Source organism: Tetrahymena thermophila (assembly GCF_000189635.1).
Source record: "Tetrahymena thermophila SB210 genomic scaffold scf_8254798, whole genome shotgun sequence".
Classification (NCBI taxonomy): Eukaryota; Ciliophora; class Oligohymenophorea; order Hymenostomatida; family Tetrahymenidae; genus Tetrahymena; species Tetrahymena thermophila.
Window position 1 is genome coordinate 61737 of NW_002476554.1, and position 26175 is coordinate 87911.

A 26175-nucleotide genomic window follows, 5' to 3' on the forward strand; every position below is an offset into this window, starting at 1 on the left:
AAAAGCTGATAAACTTATCAAATTTATTGTTATTTTATTTATTAAATTGATAACATTTTTTAAATAAAATTGTTTTTTTCATGTTTAGTTAAAATCCTAAACAAATAAATTTAAGGAATACACATAAAAAAAAGAATTTGGAATTTCGAGAGTACTATTTAAAATCAAATAATTAATATTGCTGTCATAAATTTTTTAAAATTTATTTTTTAAAAACAGATAAAAATAAATTATTTTTAATTAGTTGTAAAATGAGAAAATAGATAGAAATGAATTAAATATAGCTGATTAAATAATAAAAAATATATAATTATTATAACATGCTAAGATCGCAAACTATGGATTATTATACAGAGAAAAAAAGATTAAGAAATGATGAATTAAATATAAATTTATAGAATATAGTAAATATATAAGAAATAAAACCTCTTATACTATATATATAGAGAAAAACTATTATACTTATTGATTATATTTACATTTTTTTAGTATTATATAAATATTTATTAATAATTATAAACTTTATTTAGTTAATATAATAACATTAATTAAAATGGTTATAATTATTGAAAAAATTAAATAAAATCTAACTCAAAAAAATAAAAAATATTTCAAACTTTTAAAAATAAAATAATGTAATGTAATTAATCAATTTAAAATTTTTTCTCATTAATGTTACCTACCAAATAATTTTCAAGAGAAACACTTATTATTTTTCAAAAAGAGTGCTAATTTTTACTAGTTGTTAATTATAGAAGGTCAACAGTATATTTGAAATATTTTAATTAAATATAAAAATTTAAATTAAAAAGAAGATAAATAAAAACAGAGATTAGTGATTTATTTATGTATTAAATTAAATGAAATATATTGATTGATAGAATATATAATAATAAAAAAAAAATAATTAATTTAAAGTAATTACTTAAAATAACAAATTAAAAAAAAAAAACCAAAGATTTTTAATATTTAAAAAGAAAGAAAATGTCTTAAGATAGAGAAGTCTCTTACTTAAATAATTTCAATTATAGAGAAAATATTTTAATTAATGAAGAGGTAAATTTTCATAAATTCCAAATTAGCTTATAATATTTTTTATTCAAAAAAGGATCATAAATTGTTTTAAGCGTTTCCTTATAAATAAAGAGACTGTGAAGTACAATCAATAAGCTATTATTAAACAAGTAGGAGAGACTTATCTGCTAATAATGAGGAAAAAAATTAAGAAAATACGCAAGATAACACAATTTTACAAGCATTAGATGAAGCAGAAAGGCAAAAATGCCAAAATATTTTATAGTAATAAGTAGATAAAAGTTAAAATAAGAACTTTTAAAAGTAGAGTTAAAAAATTTTACAAAGCTAAAAATTGATCATTCTAAATACTGATACTAACATAAAGGATTTAGTATATAAAAAAGAGCAGACAAGTAAACTCATGAATATTCTTAAACTTTTAGTAAATATTTAACATTTCTTTAGAATACTCTCTATGAACTCTAGAATTTTCAATAAACTTACCTAGCATTAACATTATTTAATAAGTGATATATCAAGTTCTTATACGAAAAATTCAAAGTTAAAAAAGGGTTACAAAAAATTCAATCTCTTCAACAACTCTTTATATTTTCTTATTGAGTTAATTCATAAGTTAGATAAATATGTATTTACTCCTTAAAGTAATTTAATCAAAGCTTGGGATATTCTTCAATCATTGCTAATTATATTCTCTACTTTTTTATTAAATTTAGAGCTTTTCTTTGCCATGAATATATCTAGCTTCTAGTTGTTATTTTAAGTCATATTTATTATCTCTATAATCGATATTTTTGTAGGATTTAACACAGGAGTTCTTAAAAAAGGAAATATTATCATGGAAAGAAACTTCATTATCAAGTCGTTTATTAAGAATAGGTTTTTTTTTATTTTAATAGGAAATATACCTCTCTTTTTTTATATTTCAAAAGTAGAAGTTTCTACTTCTATGAGAGTATTAATCAATATTTTTTATGCTTTTAAGTGGATAAAGGTTTCAGATGTATTAAAATAAGTTGCATTTTATGTATGTTATGAAAAAGATCATAAAAATATCTTCGATCTTTTGAAGCTTCTAATTTTTGTGGTAGGAATTTGCCATATTTTCTGTTTATTTTGGCATGGACTAGTGATGTTTGAAATTAATAATGGGATAACAAATAATTGGTTGGAAAGTAAAAGCCTACTTGATGCATCTATCTAAGATAGGTATATTTACTCTTTTTACTTTTTAGCTGTTACTATGGCAACTGTAGGATATGGAGATATCTCTCCATAAAATAAATTTGAGGTTTTATTTACAACAGTCACAATTTTTGTCACATGCATAGTTTACGCTTTTAGCTTGAATACAATTGGCGCAATTATAGAAAATATAGAAAAAAAGGACAAAAAATACAAAGAAAATTTGTAAATAATTCATGCATTAATGAGGGAAGAAGAAGTTTCAAGAAATCTTAAGATAAAAATATCTGACTATATAGAATATCTTTATAAAGTATTAAATTTAATATAACCATTTTTCCTTTAATTTCTATCAGACTTAGTTAAGGTTGATAAATAAATAACTAACTAACTCATCTCATAAAATTTATTCAAATTACTTTGATTTAAAGATCATAAAATCTTATATATTAATTCTTACAGGTTTTTTTCATCAAATAAATCCTTTATATAAGTTGATTTCTTGAATTTTCTTTTTTACATTTTAATTGAAGTTTATTAAATGCAAGACAATAGATTAATAGCTTATTTAAAAAAATTTAGGAATCAAATGAAATTTAGAGGAAATAAGAAAAGCTAATAATAGAAAAACTTTCCACTAAGTTAAGAAATGACCTCAATTTAGAAATTTAAGGAAAATACTTAAGTAACATTCCGTTATTCAAATGTATTAAAGAGAAAGATAAAGTAGCAAAGATAATGGAAGAGTAACTATATTCCCCTTCAGAAATTATATTCACTTAAGGAGACATAGATGATTGCTCTCTTTATTACATAGTTAAAGGAAGTGTTTCTATCGTTTTTGAATCTGGTTAAAATTCAAATAGAGAAGCAAAATAAATAGAATTTAAAGAGAATAAATAATATTTTGGAGAAATTTCTTTCATAACTGGAAATCCTAGAACATATACTGCTAAAGCAACTGACTTCTGCAAAATATTTAAAATTAATAGAGAACAGTTTTTATCAGTAATAAAATAGCATGATCAAGATTATGAAAATTTTTAAATGATCAAAGAAGCAGTCACTTTTAGTAATAATTTTAAATTTTGTTCTATGTTTTGCTCGACATGTCAATCTGGAAAACATTTTTCTATGCACTGTCCCCGCACTCATTTAACATTTACTAAATAAATTATTATTTCTAGATATAATAGTAGTTCACCATAAGAAAGAGCTTCATGTAACAGGAAAAATACTAAGAAAAATTACATACAAAAAAAAATGTAATTAAATCAATATTATTTAAATTTCGAATTGAAATTGTTTATTTAATTAACAAAAAAAATGCAATCATTATGATATTTTAAAAAATATTGAAATTGTTTATCTAATTAACAAAAAAAATGCAATCATTATGATATTTAAAAAAATATTAAATATATTTAAATAGGTAACTTTAATAGGCTGTTTTGCAAATTAATAATGTTGAATCCTTATCTGAAATAATTGATTTTATAGAAAACGGATCTTATTATTAAGACCAAATAGAAAATGATGCTAATTGTAAATAAGAAATTCAATTAGGATCAGAAAGAGGAATACGTTTAAGAAATAATACTCTATCTTCAAATTTAATTACCACAAAAAATGAGAATTTTGGAAGTTAATTAGAAACTATAAGAAAGGCTTAAAAATCAATAGAAAGCCAACAAGAAAGAACTATTGATTATTTAAAAAGATAGAGTAAAAGTTATTTAAATTAATAAAACAATTTACAACTCACTTTCGATCAAAACAATTAGGCATAAAAATAAACAAAAAAATCATTCCTTTATTCAGCCAGCCAAAACTAACAATTTATTTAAGAGCTTTAAAAATAGGAGCTAATAGATATTAAATAAAATTCATCAACGAATAACGATGAATTATAACCATAATCTTAGTCTTCAATATCATCATTAACTTCTTAAAATGAAAAAACTAATTCAATTGATTCAAGTTTAAGCATAGAAAATAAAATAGAAAATAATTCTAAACAGAAAAAAAGCTTTTTAACACCAAATTCTTTAGAAGACAAGTAAAACTAAAATTAAATTGCATTTGAATAAAAAGAAGAGTTGTTGATGCAAAAAAGGTATTCTTAAATTTCTTAGAGAAGATAATCAAATAAAAATAATACAAGTAAATTAATCAATAACAGTTCAAAAAACATAATTTTAAATAGTGATGTAAATGATTAGCAATTACAATATAATAGGTATAATGATAAGCAAAAAAATAATAATTCATAATAAAATGATAGAGCAACGAATTTAATTTTTCTAGCAAAAGAACCTAATCAGTTAGAAAATAATTAAAATGCAATTTAATACAATACCTCTAAAATAACAGAAGGATAAATGACTAAAATTAGCAATTTCCAAATATCTGCTGAACCTTTAACATTAAAGTAATTTCAGTAGCGGTCTTCAAATAATAGCTTAATATATCTTCCCTAACTTTCTCTTAAAAATAGCTAAAATTAACTCAGTTTTTAAAATGAATAAAAAGCTACTTAGGGTACTAATTCATTAAGCTCTGGACAATTTTCAAAGCATAACTTAATTGGAGTTTTATAAAGTGATAAAAAGATGTATGATGTTACTGAATCTTCAGATTAAGTTAATTATTTGATGCTATAAATTTTTGATAAGGCTAAAATATATAAGTATTATTAACCTCACTTTAACTATACAGAAATTGTTTAAAAATGGGTTTTATACTAATCATCAATATAAAAAAACATTTTTAATACATTAAAAACAAAAAAATAAAAAACTAGAAAATAAATCCAATTTTAACTTAATTTTAAATGATATAAGTATCAATTAGTTAGGCATCACAAAAAATTAAAACATCTAAAAAACTTATAAACTATTCTAAAATCTTATTATTTTACTTCTTAGATTAAGTATGTTTGTTTATAATATAAATTTATTTTTTTATTTTTTTAAATATCAAATTTCTAATAAATAAATAAAAATCAAATTTAGTTTAATTTAATCAATAAATGCATGATAAAATAAATAATAGATACAAATATTATTTAAAAAGTCAATAATTGATTGGATTACATATTCAATCCTCTTTAAAGATTTTTAATATTCTTTTCTTTTCTTCCACCTTAATAAAAAGAAGGAACACACTATGTAATTTAATTTGAAAAAAAATAATTTTAATTTATCATTTAAAAATAATAATAATCTTTTAAAAAAGGTATCGATTGAAGCATTTTTTTTTATTAGAAGACATCTTTTAAAGGAGGGAAGACGGTAGATCAAATGACTTTACATCAAATAATAAGAATTAAAGGTTTTGAAATTATTAAAAATCTAAACTATTCTTAAGAATCTAAAATAAAAGCTTGAAAACTTTTAGATAAAATAAGAAAAAGTATATGAAGGATACCTATATTAAGAGAAATAATTAATTTCTTTAAAAATAAAGTAAATGAAGGAATAATAAATAAGAAACTGAAAAATATCTTTAATCAAGTCAACAAATCAACCTAAAATATAAGAATTAAATTTAAAAAATTATAAATTAATTGCTGAGCTAAATATAAAGAAACCTTTTTTTAGTTACTAATAACTTACATAAGAAAATAGCATAATTTAATTAAAAATAAAATTTTAAAGTGAATAAAAAAATAGAATAGCTAGCTATTATCTATGTATTTATTTATTTATTAAATTAGTAAAAGAGACTCAATCATAAGATATAAATAATAAAAGAAAATAATAAATTTAAAGTTATTACTAAAACTAATAAATTAAAAAAACCAAAGATTTATTTTTAATATTTAAGTGGAATATGTCTTAAGATAGAGGAGTCTCTTACTTAAATAATTTGAATTATAGAGAAAATATTTTGCTTAATGAAGAGGTAAATTTTCATAAATAATTCCAAACTTGATTTTAATATTTTTATTCTATAAAGGATCATAAATTCTTTTAAGCATTTCCATACAAATAAAGAGACTCTGAAGTACAATCAGTGAGCTATTCTTAAACAAGTAGAAGAGATTTATCTGCAAATAACGAGGAAAAAATTTAAGAAAACACGCAAGATAACACAATTTTATAAGCAATAGATGAAGCATAAAGGCAATAGTACCATAGTGTTTTGTAGTAATAAGAAAATTCTATTAAGTACTTTTAAAAGTAGACTTTAAAGAAATTACAAACATAAAAATTGGTAATTATAAATACTGATGTTAATATAAAGGACTTAGCATATAAAAATGAGTAGACAAGTAAACTCATGAATATTCTTAAACTTTTAGTAAATATATAACATTTCTTTAGAATACTCTCTATGAACTCTAGAATTTTCAATAAGCTTACCTAGCATTAACACTATTTAATAAGTGATATATCAAGCTCATATACAAAAAATTTTAATTTAAAAAAGGGTAACAATAAATTCAATATCTTTAACAACTCTTTATATTTTCTTATTGATTTAATTCATAAGTTAGATAAATATGTATTTACTCCTTAAAATAATTTAATCAAAGCTTGGGATACTTTATAATCATTGCTAATTATATTCTCTACTTTTCTATTAAATTTAGAACTTTTTTTTGGTATGAATATTTCTAACTTCTAGTTATTGTTTTAAGTCATATTTATTGTCTCTATAATTGATATTTTAGTCGGATTTAACACAGGAGTTCTTAAAAAAGGAAATATTATCACTGAAAGAAACTTTATTATCAAGTCGTACATTAAAAATAGGCTTTTTTTTAGTTTAATAGGAAATATACCTCTCTTTTTTTATATATCCAAAGTAGAAGTTTCTACTACAATGAGAATTTTAGTCAATATTTTTTATGCGTTTAAGTGGAATAAGGTTTCAGATGTATTAAAACAGATTGCATTTTATGTATCTTACGAAAAAGATCATAAAAATATTTTCGATCTTTTAAAGCTTCTAATTTTTGTGATAGGAATTTGTCATATTTTCTGTTTGTTTTGGCATGGGCTAGTAATGTTTGAAATTAATAATGGAATAACAAATAATTGGTTGGAAAGTAAAAATCTACTTAATGCATCTATCTAAGAAAGATATATTTATTCCTTCTACTTTTTAGCTGTTACTATGGCAACTGTAGGATATGGAGACATCTCTCCTTAAAATTAATTTGAGGTTTTATTTACAACAGTCACAATTTTTGTTACATGCATTGTTTATGCTTTTAGCTTAAATACAATTGGTGCAATCATAGAAAATATAGAAAAGAAGGACAAAAAATACAAAGAAAATTTGTAAATAATTCATGCATTAATGAGGGAAGAAGAAGTTTCAAGAAATCTTAAGATAAAAATATCTGATTACATAAAATATCTTTATAAAGTATTAAATTAAATATCATCCATCATTTTCCTTTATTTTTTTACAAGACTTAATTAAGATAAATAAATTATTCATCTTAAAAATTTGTTTAAGTTATTTTGATTTTAATATTATTAAATTTTATTTATTAATTACCATCAAATATTTCCTTTTAAGTTGCTTTCTTGAATTTTCTTTTTTACATATAAAATTTAAATTAAAACTGATTAAATGCAAAATTATAGTTTAACAGTTTTTTTTAAAAAAATTTAGGAATCAAACGAGATTTAAAGGAAACAAGAAAAACTAATAATAGAAAAACTATCAGCTAAATTAAGAAATGACCTCAATTTAGAAATTTAAGGAAAATACTTAAGTAACATTCCGTTATTCAAGTATTTTAAAGAGAAGGATAAAGTAGCAAAGATAATGGAAGAGCAACTATATTCACCTTCAGAAATTATATTCACTCAAGGGGACATAGATGATTGCTCACTTTATTACATAGTTAAAGGAAGTGTTTCTATCATTTTTGAGTCTGGTTAAAATTTAAATAGAGAAGCAATATAAATAGAACTTAAATAAAATAAATAGTATTTTGGAGAAATTTCTTTCATAACTGGAAATCCTAGAACATATACAGCTAAAGCAACTGACTTTTGCAAAATATTTAAAATTAATAGATAATCATTTTTATCAGTAATAAAAGAGCATGACCAAGATTATGAAAATTTTTAAATGATCAAAGAAGCAATCACTTTTAGTAATAATTTTAAATTTTGTTCGATGTTTTGCTCAACCTGTAAATCTGGAAAGCATTTATCTATGCATTGTCCCCGCACACATTTAACATTTACTAAATAGATTATTATTTCTAGATATAATAGTAGCTCACCACAAGAAAGAGCTTCATATAACAGGAAACATACTAAGAAAAATTATTTACAAAAAAAAATGTAATTAAATCAATATTATTTGAATTTTTAAATTAAAATTTACAAAATAAATGCAATCATGAAGATTTTAAAAAAATATTTTTATATATTTAAACTCAAAAGGTAGCTTTAATAGGCTGTATTATAAATTAACAATGTTGAGTCCTTATCTGAAATAATTGATTTTATAGAAAATGGATCATATTATTAAGACCAATTTGATAACGAAGCTAACTATAAATAGGAAATTCAATTAGGATCAGAAAGAGGAATACGCTTAAGAAATAATACTCATTCTTCAAATTTCATTTCAACAAAAAATGATAATTTTGGAAGTTAGCTAGATACAATAAGAAAAGCTTAAAAATCAATGGAAAACCAGCAAGAAAAAACTATTGATTATTTAAAAATATAGCGTAAAAGTTACTTAAATTAATAAAACAATTAACAACTAAATGTCGATCAAAATAATTAGACATAAAAATAAACTAAAAAATCATTCCTTTATTCAGCCAGTCAAAACTAATAATTTATTTAAGAGCTTTAAAAATGTGAGCAAGTAGATATAAAATAAAATTCTTCAATGAATAACGATGAATTATAACCATAATCTTAGCCTTCTATATCATCATTAACTTCTTAAAATGAAAGAAATGATTCAATTGATTCTAGTTTAAGCATAGAAAATAAAATAGAAAATAATCCTAAGCAGAAAAAAAGCTTTTTAATACCAAATTATTTAGAAGACAAGTAAAACTAAAATTAAATTACGTTTGAATAAAAAGATGAATAGTTGTTGCAAAAAAGATTATCTTAAATATCTTAGAGGAGATAATCAAATAAAAATAAAACAATTAAATTAATTAATAACAGTTCAAAAAACATAATATTAAATAATGATGATTAACAATTACAATATAATAGATATTTTGTTGATAAACAAAAAAATAATAATTAATAAAACGATAGATCAATTAATTTAATTTTATTAGCAAAAGAACCTAATTAATTAGAAAATAACTAAACTACAATTTAATTCAATACCTCTAAAATAACAGAAGGATAAATTACTAAATTTAACAATTTCCAAATACCTGCTGAACTTTTAACATTAAAATAGTTTCAATAACTGTCTTCAAATTATAGTTTATAAAACCTTTCCTAACTTTCTCTTAAAAATAGCTAAAACTAATACAGTCTATAAAATGAATAAAAAGTTAATTAGGGTACTAATTCATAAAGCTCTGGTTAGTTTTCAAAACATAACTAAATTGGAATTTTATAAAGTGATAAAAAAATTGATGATATTACTGAATCTTCAGATTAAGTTAATTATTTGATGCTATAAATTTTTGATAAGGCTAAAATATATAAGTATTATTAACCTCACTTTAACTATACGGAAATTGTTTAAAAATGGGTTTTATACTAATCATCAATATAAAAAAACTTTTTCAATTCTTTAAAAACAAAAAGATAAAAAACAACTAGAAAATAAATCCAATTTTAAATTAGTTTTAAATGAATGATATAAGTATGAATGAATTAGTCATCACTAAAAATTGAATAAAATAAAAAATTTTTAAACTATTTTCAAAGGTTATTATTTTACTTTTTAAATTTTTGTATGTTTTTAATATAAATAAATTTATTTTTTAATAATAAAATTTCCAATAAATAAAATTCAGGTTTAGTTCTTAAATACATTCAAGAAATTCATGAAAAAGTAATAAATCCAAAATACTATTTAAAAACTTGTAATTAATTACACATTCAGCTTTGAAGATTTTTAATATATTTTTTTTATATTCACCTTAAAATAAAAGAACACACCATATAATTAATATAAATTGAAAAATAAATACTGTAAAATCTCATATATTAACACCCCCCCCCCCCCCCCCCTCAATTTCAAAACAAATAAATAATTCTTATATTTAAATTTAATAGGTGGGGTACTGTCTTTTTTGCAGCAACTCTTTTGTTTTTTTAACTTATTTAATTCAATTAATATAAATTTAATTAAAATATTTTTTATTTACTTAATTTATCATTTATTTTTTTTTATAGCAAAATATTTATTTATCTTTCTTGAAAAAAAATTGATGATAAAATAAATTAAATATGTTCAAATATATAAAGCAAAAAAACTTTTACATTTTGAGAGATAAATTACTAAAGAGATTTATTTATTTTTTTATTAAATAAGTGTAAATGGCTATGGTAAATTTGGTATATATTTTGTTGAAAGTGAAATTATTTTATTCTATTTAGTGATATAATGTAAATAATAATGAAGGAAACTTTCTTTTAGTGTATATTTTTATTATTTGTAATTATAAACTATTTATAATCATGTTAATATATTTATTGTATTAATAATTAATTAATTTATAATTACAACAATTTTAGTTAAATAAACTTTATTTATATACATCTTTAGTTTATACAGATAGTATGTATACTCCTAATTAATAAAAGTTATAATTAAAATTCAATGATGATTAAATGATTAAAGTTTTTTCTTTTTGAATAATATTCATTCTTAATTGATTAAACTTCCTATATTTTATTTAATTCAAAAGTTAACTGTAAATAAATAAGTCTGTACTAAACTTAGAGCATTTAATTAATTAGTTTACATATAGAAATGGACTGCTAAGTAGGAGCAAATTTTAAAAAAAGAACCTAAAGGCAATCAATAAATTATATAAATAGTTAAGTAGATGAACAAAGAGAATAACAAATATGTGATACATAGATTGATAGATCTCGTCAAAGGTTTTTGTTTGAATTATAGAACAATAAATTACAATAATCACATCATGGAGACTCTGATATTTAAGAAAGCAGCTTTTAAGAAAGAGCAAGTAGTAGTATATTAGATATTAAGAACTAGTAATCTGCTGAAAGAACATTACAACCAAGTAATAGTAATGAAATTAAATAGACATATAAAATAAATTTAGAAAATAATGATGAAACCAACTTTCATGAAGAATTTAGTAATGAAATGCATTCCTAAAAGTATGAAAATTAGGAATGTTATCATGAAATTGATAACTTCTAAGTAGGTGATTCAAAAGTTGTCAATCAAATATCTTCTAAAATAAATTTTAGTGGATAAAAAAGTTTAAGTAACTAAGATTAATCTAGGATAGATGCTTCATAAAACACAATAGTTGATAGAGAATCTGAATCAAAAAAAAATAATAGTGTTATTTAGCGAAATAGTCGTACAAAAGCAGAAGAAAATGACTAAATTTGGCTCTAAGAGGATATTTTCTATGAAAAAAACTTCAAAACACTAGGCACAAAAGTAACATTTGCATTAAAAAATAAATATCAAGAGGAGTAAGAAAATAATAGCTCTGTTAAACATTAGTAGAACTTTAAAAAAGCTGCTAACATAATAAATAGACTTTTAAATACTTCTATGAATAGGGTAATGAAAATAAGGTAACATGTTGAAAATTTTATTAATTTATTAAAACTCAGACATTTTAACAGAAGAATTGATGGACTAAAAGAGAATGAATATTTGATGATTAACGACTTGAGCTACTTTTACAATCAAAATGACAAAAACATAAAAAACTATCAATTTTAAATGATATTTAATTGCTTTATAAGATTAATGCAAATTCTACCAATCTTTATGCCAACTGATACAATAAGAGTACTATGGGATATGATTTAAGTTATTTTTACTTATTCATTTCTCTACATTTTATCTCTTCTAACATTTTTTGACTAGAATGATTTTAATTCATAGTTTATTTCTAGATTTTATTATTTTGCATTTATTATGTTTATAGCTGATATCATTGTTAATTTAAACACAGCTATATTTAACAAAGATAATATAATCACTAAACGCAAGCAAATTGCTAAATAATATTTTTTATCAGCAATATTTGTCACAGATTTTCTGAGTTTGTTTGCTCTAAGCTCTAAAGTTATCTATCAAAATTAATTAGCTAATTAAGATTAAAATGATAATTTATTAAAATATGGATTTAATATTTTAATTTTTCTTAAAGTTAATGGAATTTCTCATAAAAAATAACGCTTTAATTACATTTTTACTTTAACTGAAAACCAAAAGCACATAATTAAGCTTATCAATTAAATTTTAAGCCTTATTACTGTAGCTCATATTGGTAATTAATTATTATTTTTTAATATCAAGTTAAAAACAATTTTTTAATAGCTGCAATAGGTTGGTATTTTTTAGGTATTTAAGAAAAATAGAATAATTAGAATAGCTGGCTTGATAAGAGTGGTATTGAAGATAATGCTTATTATGAAAAGTATGCATATTCTATTTACTGGTCTATCACTACAATGACTACAGGTTTTAAATATATTTATTCTATATTTTAAATATCTTATTATTTTTACCTTTAATTTAATTAGTTGGATACGGAGACATTGCAGCTACAAATTATATTGAAGCTCTTTATATTTCTGTTGTAATGATCCTCTTTAGTTGTGTATTTGCTTACTCAATAAACAACATCGGTTTTATTTTACAAGAAATTGAAAAATCCTCAAAACAGTTAAATGATGATATTACTATAATTTAAAGGTATTAATTAATTATTAATAATAAGAAAAATGCTTAATTTTGTTTTATTATTTAGATATTTGATTAGAAAAGATGTGAATATTTAACTTAAAAGTAGAGTTCGACATTATTTGTCATTCTTAGCATATGAATAAAAAGATAGAGATAAATAAGCAGAAGATAAAATATTGTCAGTACTTTCCAACAAGTTAAGAGAAGAAATAACAATTGAAATAAATTCTAAAATCCTCAATAATTATTTTTTGTTTAGTTCTAATTTTTCATAAGCGACTTTGAACAAATTAATATTCATAATGGAAGAAGTTCTTGTAAATCCAAATGAAGTGCTAATTAGAGAGAAACAATTTGATGATTCATCTATTTATTTCATTTAAAGTGGAATTATTGAGATTTATTAGCAACAATTACAGAATTAAAACAAAGTAAATGTAATAAATGTGTTAAGAGATGGGTAAATATTTGGTGAAATATCTTTTTTCTCTGGGCTACAAAGATAGGCATCTGCAAGGAGTGTGAATTTATCTACCCTTTATAAAATAAACAGAAGTAAATTCATAGAAATATTAAAAGAAAATACAGAAGATTTTGAGAAATTCAAAATGATACAAGATTAGATAATATTTTAAAATGATTTGTAAGTCATTCATACAGAGTGCTATAGCTGTAAAATAGTTGGTCATATAGCTAATTAATGCCCTAAAACTCACAAAATTAAAGATCAGCAGATTATAGTTTTAAAATAAAATTATTCTACCTTTTAAGAGAGAGCTTAAATCGAAAGAAAAATCAAAAAATATAAATTTCAATCAATGTAAAATTAAATTAATTTAAAAAAAATTAATTAAAATTTTTAATAAAAGGAATTAGATAAAGCAAAATAAAGATATCTTTAACCGCTTGAAATTAAATTTAAAATAGTAGAATGATTAAAGCTATATGCTATTTTAAACAAAAGAATATCTTCTCACTTCTGAGTATTCTTAATCTAAATATTAAAATGAAGATGATGATGAAGAAAATGAAAGTTTATCATAAATTCCATTATATTTTGATTAACAAAGTGTTAACTCCCAAAATGTCTCAAAAACATATTCAATAAAAAAAGCAGACAAATTACTAAAAACTATAAAAAAAGTAAATAATTATATTTTATAAAGTAATGAAGAAAACGAATCATTATTCAATTAAGAAAATCAATGCCACAGCAATAAATCTTTAAATAATTAAGAAAACTTTGAGTTAAAAAAAGCTTAGTCTAATACTTTATACTCTTATGTTAAGACTAAATCACTGGATGTAACAGATAATATTAACAGTAATACTAAATAGGAATCTTCTTTTAATGCAATATCTAGTAAAAATGCATAAATAACCGAAAATAATTGTAGATCAATTAATAAAAATGATACAGAATTTTTAAAATAAAATACAAACGAAATCTAAAGTTAATAATCAAATCAATAAAACGAAGAAGGGTTTATTAACTAAAAATCAATTTAACAAGCTGCTAATTTAATCAATTAATCTGATTATGAAAAAAAATAACTAAAATAAGGTTCTAACAATAGCATTTTAAATATCTAATATTCTAACAAAATTTAAAATCAATAGACTGATGATCTAAATTTGTCATTTAAAGATGCTTAAATTTAATAGCCTAACTTTACTGAAAATTAAAATAAACTATTAACAAGCATAAGTATGAAATCTAAATCAAGAAATAATGTTTCATAAAAAAGTTTAAAACTATTAAATCAAAACTAAAAAGAATAACCTAGATGTTCAGTTGAATAAGTGTTATTATAAAATATTCTTCTTAATGGTTTAATTAGTGACAAAAGAATTTCTCAATTATAATAAAAAAATAGTCAAACCTAGTTATCTAACATCCAAGAAATAATTGATAAATGCATAAATTACACAAACAGAACTATAAAAGACTCTAAAGAAAAAACACCTAGCTAATAATCTAATTTGAGCCTAAATTAAGTTAATAACTCAAATATAAGAGACTAAACGCTTTATGTCTATGGTAACTCATAATAAATTTAGCAAAATTAATAACAAAATCAAAATAATAATAGTAATCGTAATAGTGATATTGATCTTATTAAAAAGCTTTCAAAAATCATGTAGAATTCAAATATACCTTTGCTTTTGTAGCTAGCAAGCGGTAAAAGCTTTTTATAACCAAGAGAATCTTAGATTTTATCACTATCAATGGATTAATTTGACAAACTCCATTAATTCAAAAAATATTTTATTCATAATAACTTTGAAAAAGTTATTTAAAAACTAAAAAAATTTTAATAATAGTAAAAGAAATTTAAGAAAAATAAATTAGCTTCAAAGCAACGTCGCTACAATATAGGGCTTGTTAATCATACTAGGCTTTCTATTTTTCACGGAAACTCAAATTTAATTAAGTTTATTCCATAAGATTATGATATAAATCAATATAAACCTACTCATCTATCTTATGGAGTAAAAATGTAAAATGGTGTTTAATTTCCAAAAAACTTGTAATCAATTTAAAATAATTGATTATATCAATTCATATATTTATAATATTTATCAAATCAAAGAATATAAAAATCCTAAAAAAATGAATTTCATAAATTTTATTGTAAAATCATTCCTTGTATTTTTAAAATAACAACTTTGCAAAAATTTTTTGAGAATTATTTGAAATAGGATTTATTTATATTTTATTTTTTATAGATTTATTTATTTTGTAAAAAAATAAAAATATTATATTTATTTTTGAAAGAAAAAAATTGAAAATATTTCATAATTAAATTATTAATTTTATTACAAAAATATAAATTAAAATTATTCCATATTTTTTTGATTACTACTTTTTTATATGAATTTTATTATTTTATAAATAAAGTTAAAATAAATTCATAGTTTTATTACAATCTACTTACTTCTTACTGTAAATAACTTATAAAAATGTTCGATAGGGATAAAAATATGGATAGAATGGGCTTATATATTAAAATATTAATAAGATTGCAAAGAAATGTAAAAATAACAGAATGTGAGATAAAAGGTAAATTCTAATATACAAAACATATTATATATTCTTTAAAATTATACAATTTAAATTTCTTTAAAATCAATTACTGATGGTGAGTGACAAGCAGTGAAACAGTATGAATAAATATGAAATATTAGAATAATAGAAAATAATATGTATTCTTATTTTTTATTTTGTAATAAGATAATTTAACCTAAAATATACATAGATAGATATGTTTATTTTTTTTATTTATTTATCAATACCATATTTTGGTAAAGATTTAAATCTTAAATATTTTCGTTTATCATATTAGGGAATTTAAAATATATATATATATATAATATAAATCTTAAAGTATATGATTAAAAAAAAAGACAATAAAGTAAATACATATAAAAAGATAACTAAAGTATTTTATTATGAATTTTATTACACAAAAAAAAAATGTAAAAAAGAAGGCACAAAATAAAGACATAGAGTTTTTTGTATAAATAGTTTTAGTATCCAATAAAAATTACTATTAATTTATACTAAAAAGATCAATGCATCAGCTCAGTTTATTATTCATTATGAATTAATATATTTTTTTTATTTAAAATTAAAAATTGTTTTTGCTAATTAAAATAATTCCAAATTAGAAAATAATTTTTAAATAGACTAAAATTGAAAGAATTATTTTAAATAGAATTTGTTAAATATAAATTTAAAATTACAATTTACTGAATTTACTTTTAATTCAATTAAAAGATATTTAATTTTTAATTTAATATAAGAAATAAATTAGGTGTTTTTTTGAAATTCATTTAAAAAAATTAAGAAGTAAAACAAGTTAATTACAAAGACAATCAATTAATTTTTCGGAGCTATTTTAAATAAAGAATATGATTTCTTATGAGAATAACAATAGCTATCGCAAAAATTTTTAGCTTAATGCAGAGGTATTTATTTTAAATTAAGCTCATTTTTAGATAATTATCCATAATATTTTATTGTAAAAAAGGATCATAAATTGTTTTAACAGTTACCATTTAAATAGAGTGATTCTGAAGTAGAACCAGGCAGCTTTTTCGAATCAAGTAGAATATATTCAACTACTAAAAATGAAATTCCTCAATAAGAAAATATATAAAACAAAACTATTTTATAAGTTTTAAGCGAGTATCAAAGAGATTAATTTCAGGAATGTACGTCAGTTTATACAGAAAAGAGTTTTAGTCGTAACACAAAAACCCTGACAAATAATAGTCCAATCAAACATAATTAGTTAACACAAAGCTAAAAATATGACATTTAGAACATTAATCTTAATTAAGAAGAATTTTAATTTAAAAAAGCTGAGCCAATTAGATTAATGAGAACCCTCAAACTTATAGTTAATATTCAGCAATTCTTTAGGATCCTTTCGATGAATGCAAGGATTTTTAATAGACTTACTTAACATCAACACAATCTAATTGGAGATGCTTCTAGTGTTTATTCAAAAAGTTTAAGTTTAAAAAATGGTGGTAAAGTGTTTAATCTAGTTAACAATTTCATGTATATCTCATTGAAGCTCAGGTACATTTTAAACAAGAAAGTCTTTAATCCTTCAAACTACATAATAAAAGCTTGGGATAGTTTATAATCATTACTTATTATATTCTCAACTTTTCTATTAAATTTGGAGTTATTTTTTTAAATGGATATTTCATAGTTCTAATTACTCTTCTAAATATTATTTAATGTCTCTGTTATTGACATTTTTATAGAGTTGAACACTGGAGTACTATAAAAGGGCATTATAATTTATGATAGAAATTTTATTATTAAGTCTTATATGAAAAATACCTTTTTTTTAGATTTGTTAGGTAATATACCTCTCTTTTTTTATATTTCGAAAGTAGAAGTTTCTACTTCTATGAGAATATTTATCAATATTTTGTTTACTTTTAAGTGGGTTAAAATTTCGAAAGTATTATAGCAGATAGCTTTCTACGTAAGTTATGAAAAAAATCATAAAAATATTTTTGACCTCTTTAAACTTCTAGTTTTTGTTATAGGGATTTGTCATATATTCTGTCTATTTTGGCATGGATTAGTGTTGTTAGAGATTAATAATGGTATAACAAATAATTGGCTAGCAAGCAAAAACCTTCTTGATGCGTCTATTTAAGATAGATATATTTACTCATTTTATTTCTTAGCTGTTACTATGGCAACTGTAGGATACGGAGATATCGCTCCTTAAAATAAATTAGAAGTTTTATTTACAACAATTACTATTTTTGTCACTTGTGTTGTTTATGCATTCAGCTTAAACACTATAGGTGGTATTATAGAGAATATAGAAAAGAAAGATAAAAAATACAAAGAAAATTTGTAAATAATTCATGGATTGATGAGAGAAGAGGAGGTATCAAGAGAACTCAAAATACAAGTTTCAAATTACATAGAATATCTTTATAAAGTAGATTATTATTAAAATACAATGCCTTCAATATTAATTAAATAAAGTATTAATTATCAAAAAAGACTAAAAAACATTATACAAAATTTAATTAGAAACTTTTATCAATCTAAATTTTATTAAATAATTATTAGAAAGTAAATTTTATATTGAAATAAAAATCTTAAATTATTTTTGTGCAATAGTTTGCTAAATAAAATTTTAGAATTTTTTATTATGTTTCTATTTTTCTTAAATTCAATAATTTGTTTATTGATTTGTTTTTATTAAAATAGGAATCAAATGAAATTCAGAAGAAATAAGAAAAGCTAATTATTCAAAAACTTTCAACTAAATTAAGAAATGATCTTACATTAGAAATTTAAGGGAAATATTTAAGCAATATTCCTTTATTTAAATCAATTTAAGAAAAGGATTAAATCGCAAAGATTATGGAAGAGTAATTATACTCTCCTGCAGAAACAATATTCACTTAAGGAGACATAGATGATTGTTCCCTTTATTACATAGTCAAAGGAAGTGTTTCGATTGTTTTTGAGTCTGGTTAGAATTCGAATAGAGAAGCTTAATAAATTTAGCTTAAACAAAAGAAAGAATATTTTGGAGAAATCTCATTTATAACTGGAAACCGTAGAACATTTACAGCTAAGGCTACTGATTTCTGCAGGATATATAAAATTAATAGGGAGCAATTTTTATCAGTTATTTAAGAAAATGATTAGGATTTTGAACATTTTTAAATGATAAAAGAAGCAATAACTCTGAATAATAATTTTAAATATTGCTCTATTATTTGCTCAATTTGCAAATCTGAAAATCATTTTTCTATAAATTGTCCAAAAACTCATTTAACATTTAAAAAATAAATTATTATTTCTAGATATAATAGTAAATGCTTATAAGAAAGAACTTAATATACAAGGAGACAGCTTAAGTTAAATTACTTCAAAAAAACATAGTAATTAACTAATTTTCCTTAATTTTAATTTGTTAATTTCATCATCTAAATAAAATACTTAAATCCTTTGAATTATCAATAAATAAATAAATAAATAACTTTAAAAAAAATCTTTAGTAATTTTAAATATCTCTTTAATAAAAGGATTTCTAAATAGTCAAAACTATTTTTTAATATAATTAAAAATTAGAATTATCAATTTAAATTTTTTAGAATTTTAATAATTTATTTTAAAATTGATTAAAAAAGTAAATATTTAAATTTATAAAAAATAAATTTATATTAGGTAACTTAAAAAGGCAATTAATCAAATAAATAATAATGAGTCATTATTTGAAATACTTGACACAATAGAATTTGAAAGTGTTTAATTTGATTTATTAGATGGAGAAATTAACTATTAACAATAAATTGAAAACGAAGATGATAGAGATTTGTTTCAAAGAGGTAATACTATTTTTTTAAATTAAATTCCTGTTTAAAATGAAGTTAATCGTAAGAGATCAGAAACTTTGTCAAGAATTTTTATTACTTTAGATAATCATCAATAACAATAATCATTTAGCTAAATACCGATATAAACCAGAAAATACTCTATTTTGAATTAAAATAAAATATAAATTAATTAAAAAAAAAGTATTGACTAAATAATTTAGTAATAGAAATAACCAAGAAAGTCTATCCACTACAGAGCAAGCTAAAACTAATAATTAATTTAAGATGAGTAAATTAATGAAATTAATAATACTGAAAACCAATATTAGACAAATACAATGTAAAAATAAAATTCTAATAATCTGAAAGATCTATCATAGTTAACACCATCTATTTCATCATCATCGTCACATTCGTCATCATCATCATCTTCTTCTTCAGATGAAATCGATGATAATATTAAAAACTTTATTATTAAATGTAAAAGTATAAAATCACAAGAAAAAATAAACTCTTCTGATAAACAAAACTAAAATTTAGGTTTGAATGATTAATTAGAAAATAAATAAATTTAAATTTTAACAAAATAAGTGATAGATTAATAAAAAGATACTTTATAACATAATTAAAACCACTATCGAAAAAATAGCTTATATATTAATGATTTAAATGACCATAATAACCCTAATAACAACAACAACAATAATAATAACTAATAATAGCAAAATGGGATACTTTTAAATAATAGAGCTAGAAGATTAACAAGATAAAATTTGAAGTTAGAAAATTTAATCAGTTTTATTGAAAGCAATAATTCATCTTTTGAAGAGGATATAAAAGCTAACAAAAGAAAAAGTTTTTAAATAACTAATGGAATTATGAATTTTAAATAAATTTCTCCTAATAATAGTTTAAAAACTATTAATATTAATAATCAAGCAAATTATAGCAATAATATGTGTACTCCTTTTTAATATTAAGGTGAACAATAAAATTTTTTGAACTTCGAAAAAAAATTTCTAGAGGCAAGTGAATCTCAAGATTAAGTAAATTATTTTATGCTCTAGGTGTTCGATAAGGCTAAGATATTTAAGTATTATTTTCCTAACTATAATTACCCTGAAGTTTTATAAAAATGGATGATCTTTTAATCAAAAAAATAAAAAAGTATACCAATCTCTGTAAGTAATAACCTTAAAAAGAAAAGGTATTAAAATAAAAGAAAATAAAGCTCCTATTAAAGCTAATTTAAAAAAATTATAATATGAAATTTTAATTTTATTTTTTTGTTAAGTTAATTAATTAGTTATTAAATTAACTATTATTTTTTATCTCATAAATATTTATTATTAATTGATAATTAAAATTTAATTAAATTTATTTTATTTTTTTAAAAGGGTTATTTATTTTTTACTTATAATATTTAACTAACAAAAAGTTTTTGGTAAAATCGGTTAATAAAAAGCATCAATTCTAGTAGAAAAAGTATAACCCTTCTTTTTTTTCAAAATTTATAAATTTAAGCTATTTTATAAACTTAATAATTAATTATTTATAAAAAGAATATCAGATAGATAGATACTCTATGATTTGTTGAATTTTTGAGAATATTTAAAATTTAAATAGTTAGTTTTTAATTTAATTCTTAGATATTGGCTAAAAATAAATATAAAATAATGTATTGATTGATATGTAGCGACAATCAACTTTAATCATTTTCTTAACTATCATAATTTTAATATTGCTATTATAAAATATTTAAGTTTTCTAAATATTACATAATTCTGATATTTTTTCTCATTTTTCTCAATTCAAAAATTCTAAGAATTTTTTTTATTATAATTTAATATTTTAATAAACGAAAGCAATTAAATAATATTTGAGAAAACAATTAAACACGCTTACTTCTAAAGCTTTTTAACACCAAAAATATAAAATCTACTTAAATAAAATATTGTTTTTGAATTATGATTTCTAAAAATTCAATTATTTTAATTTTTTTTCATTATATAATAATCAATATTTAGGAGTGAAAAATATGAATAATTGCTAAAAGATTATAAAAAAGATTAGAATAATTTTATCTAGATTATCTAAAATCAACTAGTAAATTTAATTTGCTATAATAAGAAATTAAATTAAGTATATTTATTAGTTATTGATTACGAGTTAGTAAATTAGTGATAAAAGTTAATTAATTTTTAATATATAGAGTCAACTTAAAAAATTAACTTATTTCATTAATAATTGATAAAATAAATAGCTAACTAATAAAAGTCATTAATTCATTAATATTATATAAAAAAATGTCATAGGTTTCATACAATTAAACCTATCGTGATAATTTTCTGTAAAATGAAGAAGTGATTTATATTTTTTTTTAATCAATACTTAAATTATGTTTTAACAAAAAAGGATCACAAATCATTTTCAAAGCATCCATTTAAATAGAATGATTTTGAAGTAGAATCAGGCAGCTTTTTATAGATTAGTGGAAGAGATTCATCTGCAAGATATGAAATGTCTACTTATGAAAATTGCTAGAACAAAACAATTTTATAAGCATTAAATTCAACTAAAAATAAAGAATAACATTAAAAATTATCCATAAAACTTGAAAAAAGCTTAACTCATGAAATAAAAGCATTATAAAAAAATATTTCAAGTCAGCATATCTAACCATCTTCCAATTAGGATTAAAGCTTATAGAGCTCGGTTATGAATTTGGAACAAGCAGAATACAAAAAAACAGTGGCTATAAGATTGATAAAAGTTATAAGGCTATTGATAAATGTATAAAACTTCTATAAAATCCTTTCAATGAATGCAAGAATATTTAATAAGCTTACTTCATTTCAACATAATTTAATTGGAGATACTTCTAGTTTTTACACAAAAAATATACATTAAGAACATACTAAAAGTACCTTTTATAATTTTTACTATTTTTTTTAGAGGTTAATTTAAATGCTAAATGGCAAAGTATTTAAACCATCAAATTACTTAATTAAGGCTTGGGATAGTCTACAATCTTTATTAATTATATTCTCAACTTTTCTTCTCAATTTAGAGCTATTTTTTGAAATGGATATAACTCCTTTCTAACTGCTGTTTTAAGTATTATTTAATATTTCTGCAATTGATATTTTTATTGAACTAAATACTGGAGTTCTTAAAAAGGGAAATATTATCACTGATAGAAAATTTATTTTTAAATCCTATATGAAGAAAAGGCTTTTTTTAGATTTAATTGGGAATATACCTCTCTTTTTTTATATTAAGAAAGTAGAAGTAAGTGCTACTATCAGAATAATTAATAATATTTTATTTACTTTTAAGTGGGTCAAGATCTCCAAAGTTTTAAAGCAGGTTACATTTTATGTTAGCTATGAAAAAGATCATAAAAATATATTTGATCTTTTAAGGCTTCTTATTTTTGTAATAGGAATTTGTCATGTCTTTTGCTTGTTTTGGCATGGATTAGTTATGTTTGAGATTAACAATGGTATTACAAACAATTGGTTGGCAAGTAAAAATCTTCTTGATGCATCAATTTAAGAAAGATATATTTATTCTTTCTATTTTTTAACGGTTACTATGGCTACTGTAGGTTATGGAGACATCTCTCCATAAAACACACTTGAAGTTTTATTCACTACGATTACAATTTTTGTAACGTGTGTTGTTTATGCTTTTAGTTTAAACACAATAGGTGGAATTATAGAGAATATAGAGAAAAAAGACAAAAAATATAAAGAAAATTTACAAATAATTCATGGATTAATGAGAGAAGAGGAAATTTCAAGAGAACTCAAAATCGAAGTTTCAAACTACATTGAATATCTCTACAAAGTATATAATTCACATACTTACTTTTCCCCATTTAAAATTAACAAATTTTTCAAAAAGAGTAAATTACTTAAAAATAAGCCAAACAAGATTGTGACTAAGTCTAATAATTTTTTGAATTGATTTTTATTTCAACAAATAATTTTTTTTTTTTAGAAATCTAATGAAACAAGAAAGAAACAAGAAAAGCTGATAATTGAAAAACTTTCTATGAAATTAAAAAATGATCTGATTTTAGAAATTTAAGGAAAATATTTGAGTAACATTCCATTATTTAAATAGCTAAAAGAGAAAGATAAAATTGCTAAAATTATGTAAGAACAACTCTATTCACCTGCTGAAACTATTTTTACTTAAGGAGATTTAGATGATTGCTCGCTTTATTATATAGTCAAAGGAAGTGTTTCTATCATTTTTGAGCCTGATCAAAATTCTAATAGAGAAGCAAAATAAATTTAGCTTAAAGAGAAGAAAGAATACTTTGGGGAAATCTCATTTATAACTGGAAGTCCAAGAAAATTTACTGCTAAGGCTGCTGATTTTTGCAAAATATATAAGATTAATAGAGAATAATTTTTATCAGTTATAAAGGAGCTCGATCAAGATTTTGAAAATTTTTAAATGATGAAAGAAGCAATCACTCTCAATAATAATTTTTAATTTTGTTCTATATATTGTTCAACATGCAAATCTGGGAAGCATTACTCTATTGATTGCCCATCTACCCATCTGACATTTACTACACGCTTTATCATCTCAAGGTATAACGTTTCTTCTCCATAAGAACGGGCTCCTTACCATAGGAAAAAACCCAAAATTGATTATACTTAACAATTAAGGTAATAATTTAGCTCTTTTAAATATTAAGCAATTATTAAATTTTTAATCTAAGTTTTAAAAAAATTAAACTTAATTTAGACAGTTAAAATATTTCTACATAATTATTTATTAATTAACTTTAAAAATATAAAAAGTTAACTTTAAAGCAAAGCTTTTGAAATTAGTAATCGAGAGTCTTTATTTGAAATGATAGATGATATAGAGAATGGAGATAATTGTAATGAATAATTGGAAGATGAAACTAATTTATAATAAGATTGTCTAAGCGAATATGACAGAGGAAAATAATATATAGATGAAAATCCTTCTTTTAATTTTATTCTAGATTAAAATGAAAATATAAATGGCTAAATTAATAAAGCTTAACATAATTTAGAAGACCCCCAAGGGAAAACAACATTTTAAATGAATATGAAAAGTAGACATTCATTGTATACAGGTAAATAATAAAGCTAAAGTAATATTCATTAAAATGTTGATTTAATCACTGAGTAATCGAAACCCAAAAAATCGTTTCTTTACTAAGCAGCTAGTTAATAGTTATAATTAATCTAAGAACTGAGCAATTAATTAAGTAAAAACTAAACATCTTAAATAATTTCTTCACAAGATCCAAAATCTCAGTCTTAAGATTCAATATCATCTCATTCTTCTGATGAAGATTCTGACTCTGATTCTCTACCTGATAAATAAAAAACAAGTCAAAAAGAGTATTCCTAACAAAAGAAATAATCTTACATTTCTAATTAATAAGATGAAAAATAAATTAAAACTGAAATAACAAACGAACCCTTGTAGTTAAAGAAAAATTCTATTATTTACCAAAATAGAGACTCAATAAATTTAAATTTGCTTAAATATTAGTTAATAACTGATATTAGCTATCAACCTTAATAGTATGATCCAAGATAAGATAAAAATAGTTAAAGAGAAAAGAGTAATACTTTTTAAGATCATAAGATAATAATAAGCCAAATTGATTAACTAGGAAGAAGAAAAGTTAGTCAAATAGAACATTTTATCAATCAACCTTAAAATCATTTACAATCGTAATCAGAATAATAGACTGCTAAAAAGAATAGCTTTTAAGCTAGCACAGATAATTTAAAATAAATTTAGTAGGTATCTCCAAAAAATAGCTTAAAAATACATTAATAGAAAATTCCAAGAACAAGCTTGAAATCACTTGGCCGTTAAATTTCAACAAACACAAATTAAGGCAGTATAAAGTAAGGTTCTCGTATACTATTAAGGTAAAATACAATTTAAGATTTTTAAAAACTTGAAAAAAAAGTTAATGAACCAACAGAATCTATAGATCAAATAAATTACTTAATGCTACAAATATTTGATAAGGCTAAGATATTTAAGTACTACTTACCTCATTTTAATTACCCTTAAGTGGTTTAAAAATGGGTTTTATAATAATAGAAAAAATAAAAAAAATAATTCATATCTATGAAAACAACTTTCAAAAACAAGAGAAGCTAATTTAAAAAATTATAAACTCAAATGTGA

The 26175-nt window shown here is 21.1% G+C and overlaps 5 protein-coding genes across 5 annotated transcripts; all 5 read left to right on the plus strand. All coding sequences in view use genetic code 6, as the record gives it.

Moving 5' to 3' along the window:
* Positions 1-80: 80 nt before the first annotated feature.
* On the plus strand, positions 81-839 carry TTHERM_000164959 (transmembrane protein, putative; the record flags this gene model as incomplete). Its single annotated transcript, XM_012795776.1, has 1 exon — positions 81-839. The coding sequence occupies one exon, from the start codon at positions 81-83 to the stop codon at positions 837-839; it is 759 nt and encodes a 252-aa protein (XP_012651230.1).
* A 145-nt stretch (positions 840-984) lies between these two features.
* TTHERM_00164960 (cation channel family protein) lies at positions 985-10079 on the plus strand (the record flags this gene model as incomplete). Its single annotated transcript, XM_001008651.2, has 10 exons — positions 985-1056; positions 1109-2533; positions 2803-3485; positions 3653-4909; positions 5994-6126; positions 6181-7599; positions 7852-8534; positions 8637-9263; positions 9438-9933; positions 9990-10079. 10 exons carry the CDS (start codon positions 985-987, stop codon positions 10077-10079), a joined length of 6885 nt encoding a protein of 2294 aa, XP_001008651.2.
* A 1084-nt stretch (positions 10080-11163) lies between these two features.
* On the plus strand, positions 11164-15648 carry TTHERM_00164980 (cation channel family protein; the record flags this gene model as incomplete). The annotated part of the gene is made up of 6 exons (XM_001008653.2): positions 11164-11958; positions 12622-12676; positions 12727-12870; positions 12933-13104; positions 13160-13915; positions 13965-15648. The coding sequence occupies 6 exons, from the start codon at positions 11164-11166 to the stop codon at positions 15646-15648; spliced, it is 3606 nt and encodes a 1201-aa protein (XP_001008653.2).
* Positions 15649-17010: 1362 nt separating this feature from the next.
* On the plus strand, positions 17011-21236 carry TTHERM_00164990 (cation channel family protein; the record flags this gene model as incomplete). Its single annotated transcript, XM_001008654.2, has 7 exons — positions 17011-17067; positions 17130-18575; positions 18851-19533; positions 19820-19980; positions 20171-20257; positions 20338-20448; positions 20560-21236. 7 exons carry the CDS (start codon positions 17011-17013, stop codon positions 21234-21236), a joined length of 3222 nt encoding a protein of 1073 aa, XP_001008654.2.
* A 2308-nt stretch (positions 21237-23544) lies between these two features.
* On the plus strand, positions 23545-26175 carry TTHERM_00165000 (cation channel family protein; the record flags this gene model as incomplete). Its single annotated transcript, XM_001008655.2, has 4 exons — positions 23545-23820; positions 23974-24656; positions 24792-25114; positions 25214-26175. Exons 1-4 carry the CDS (start codon positions 23566-23568, stop codon positions 26173-26175), a joined length of 2223 nt encoding a protein of 740 aa, XP_001008655.2. The 5' UTR covers positions 23545-23565.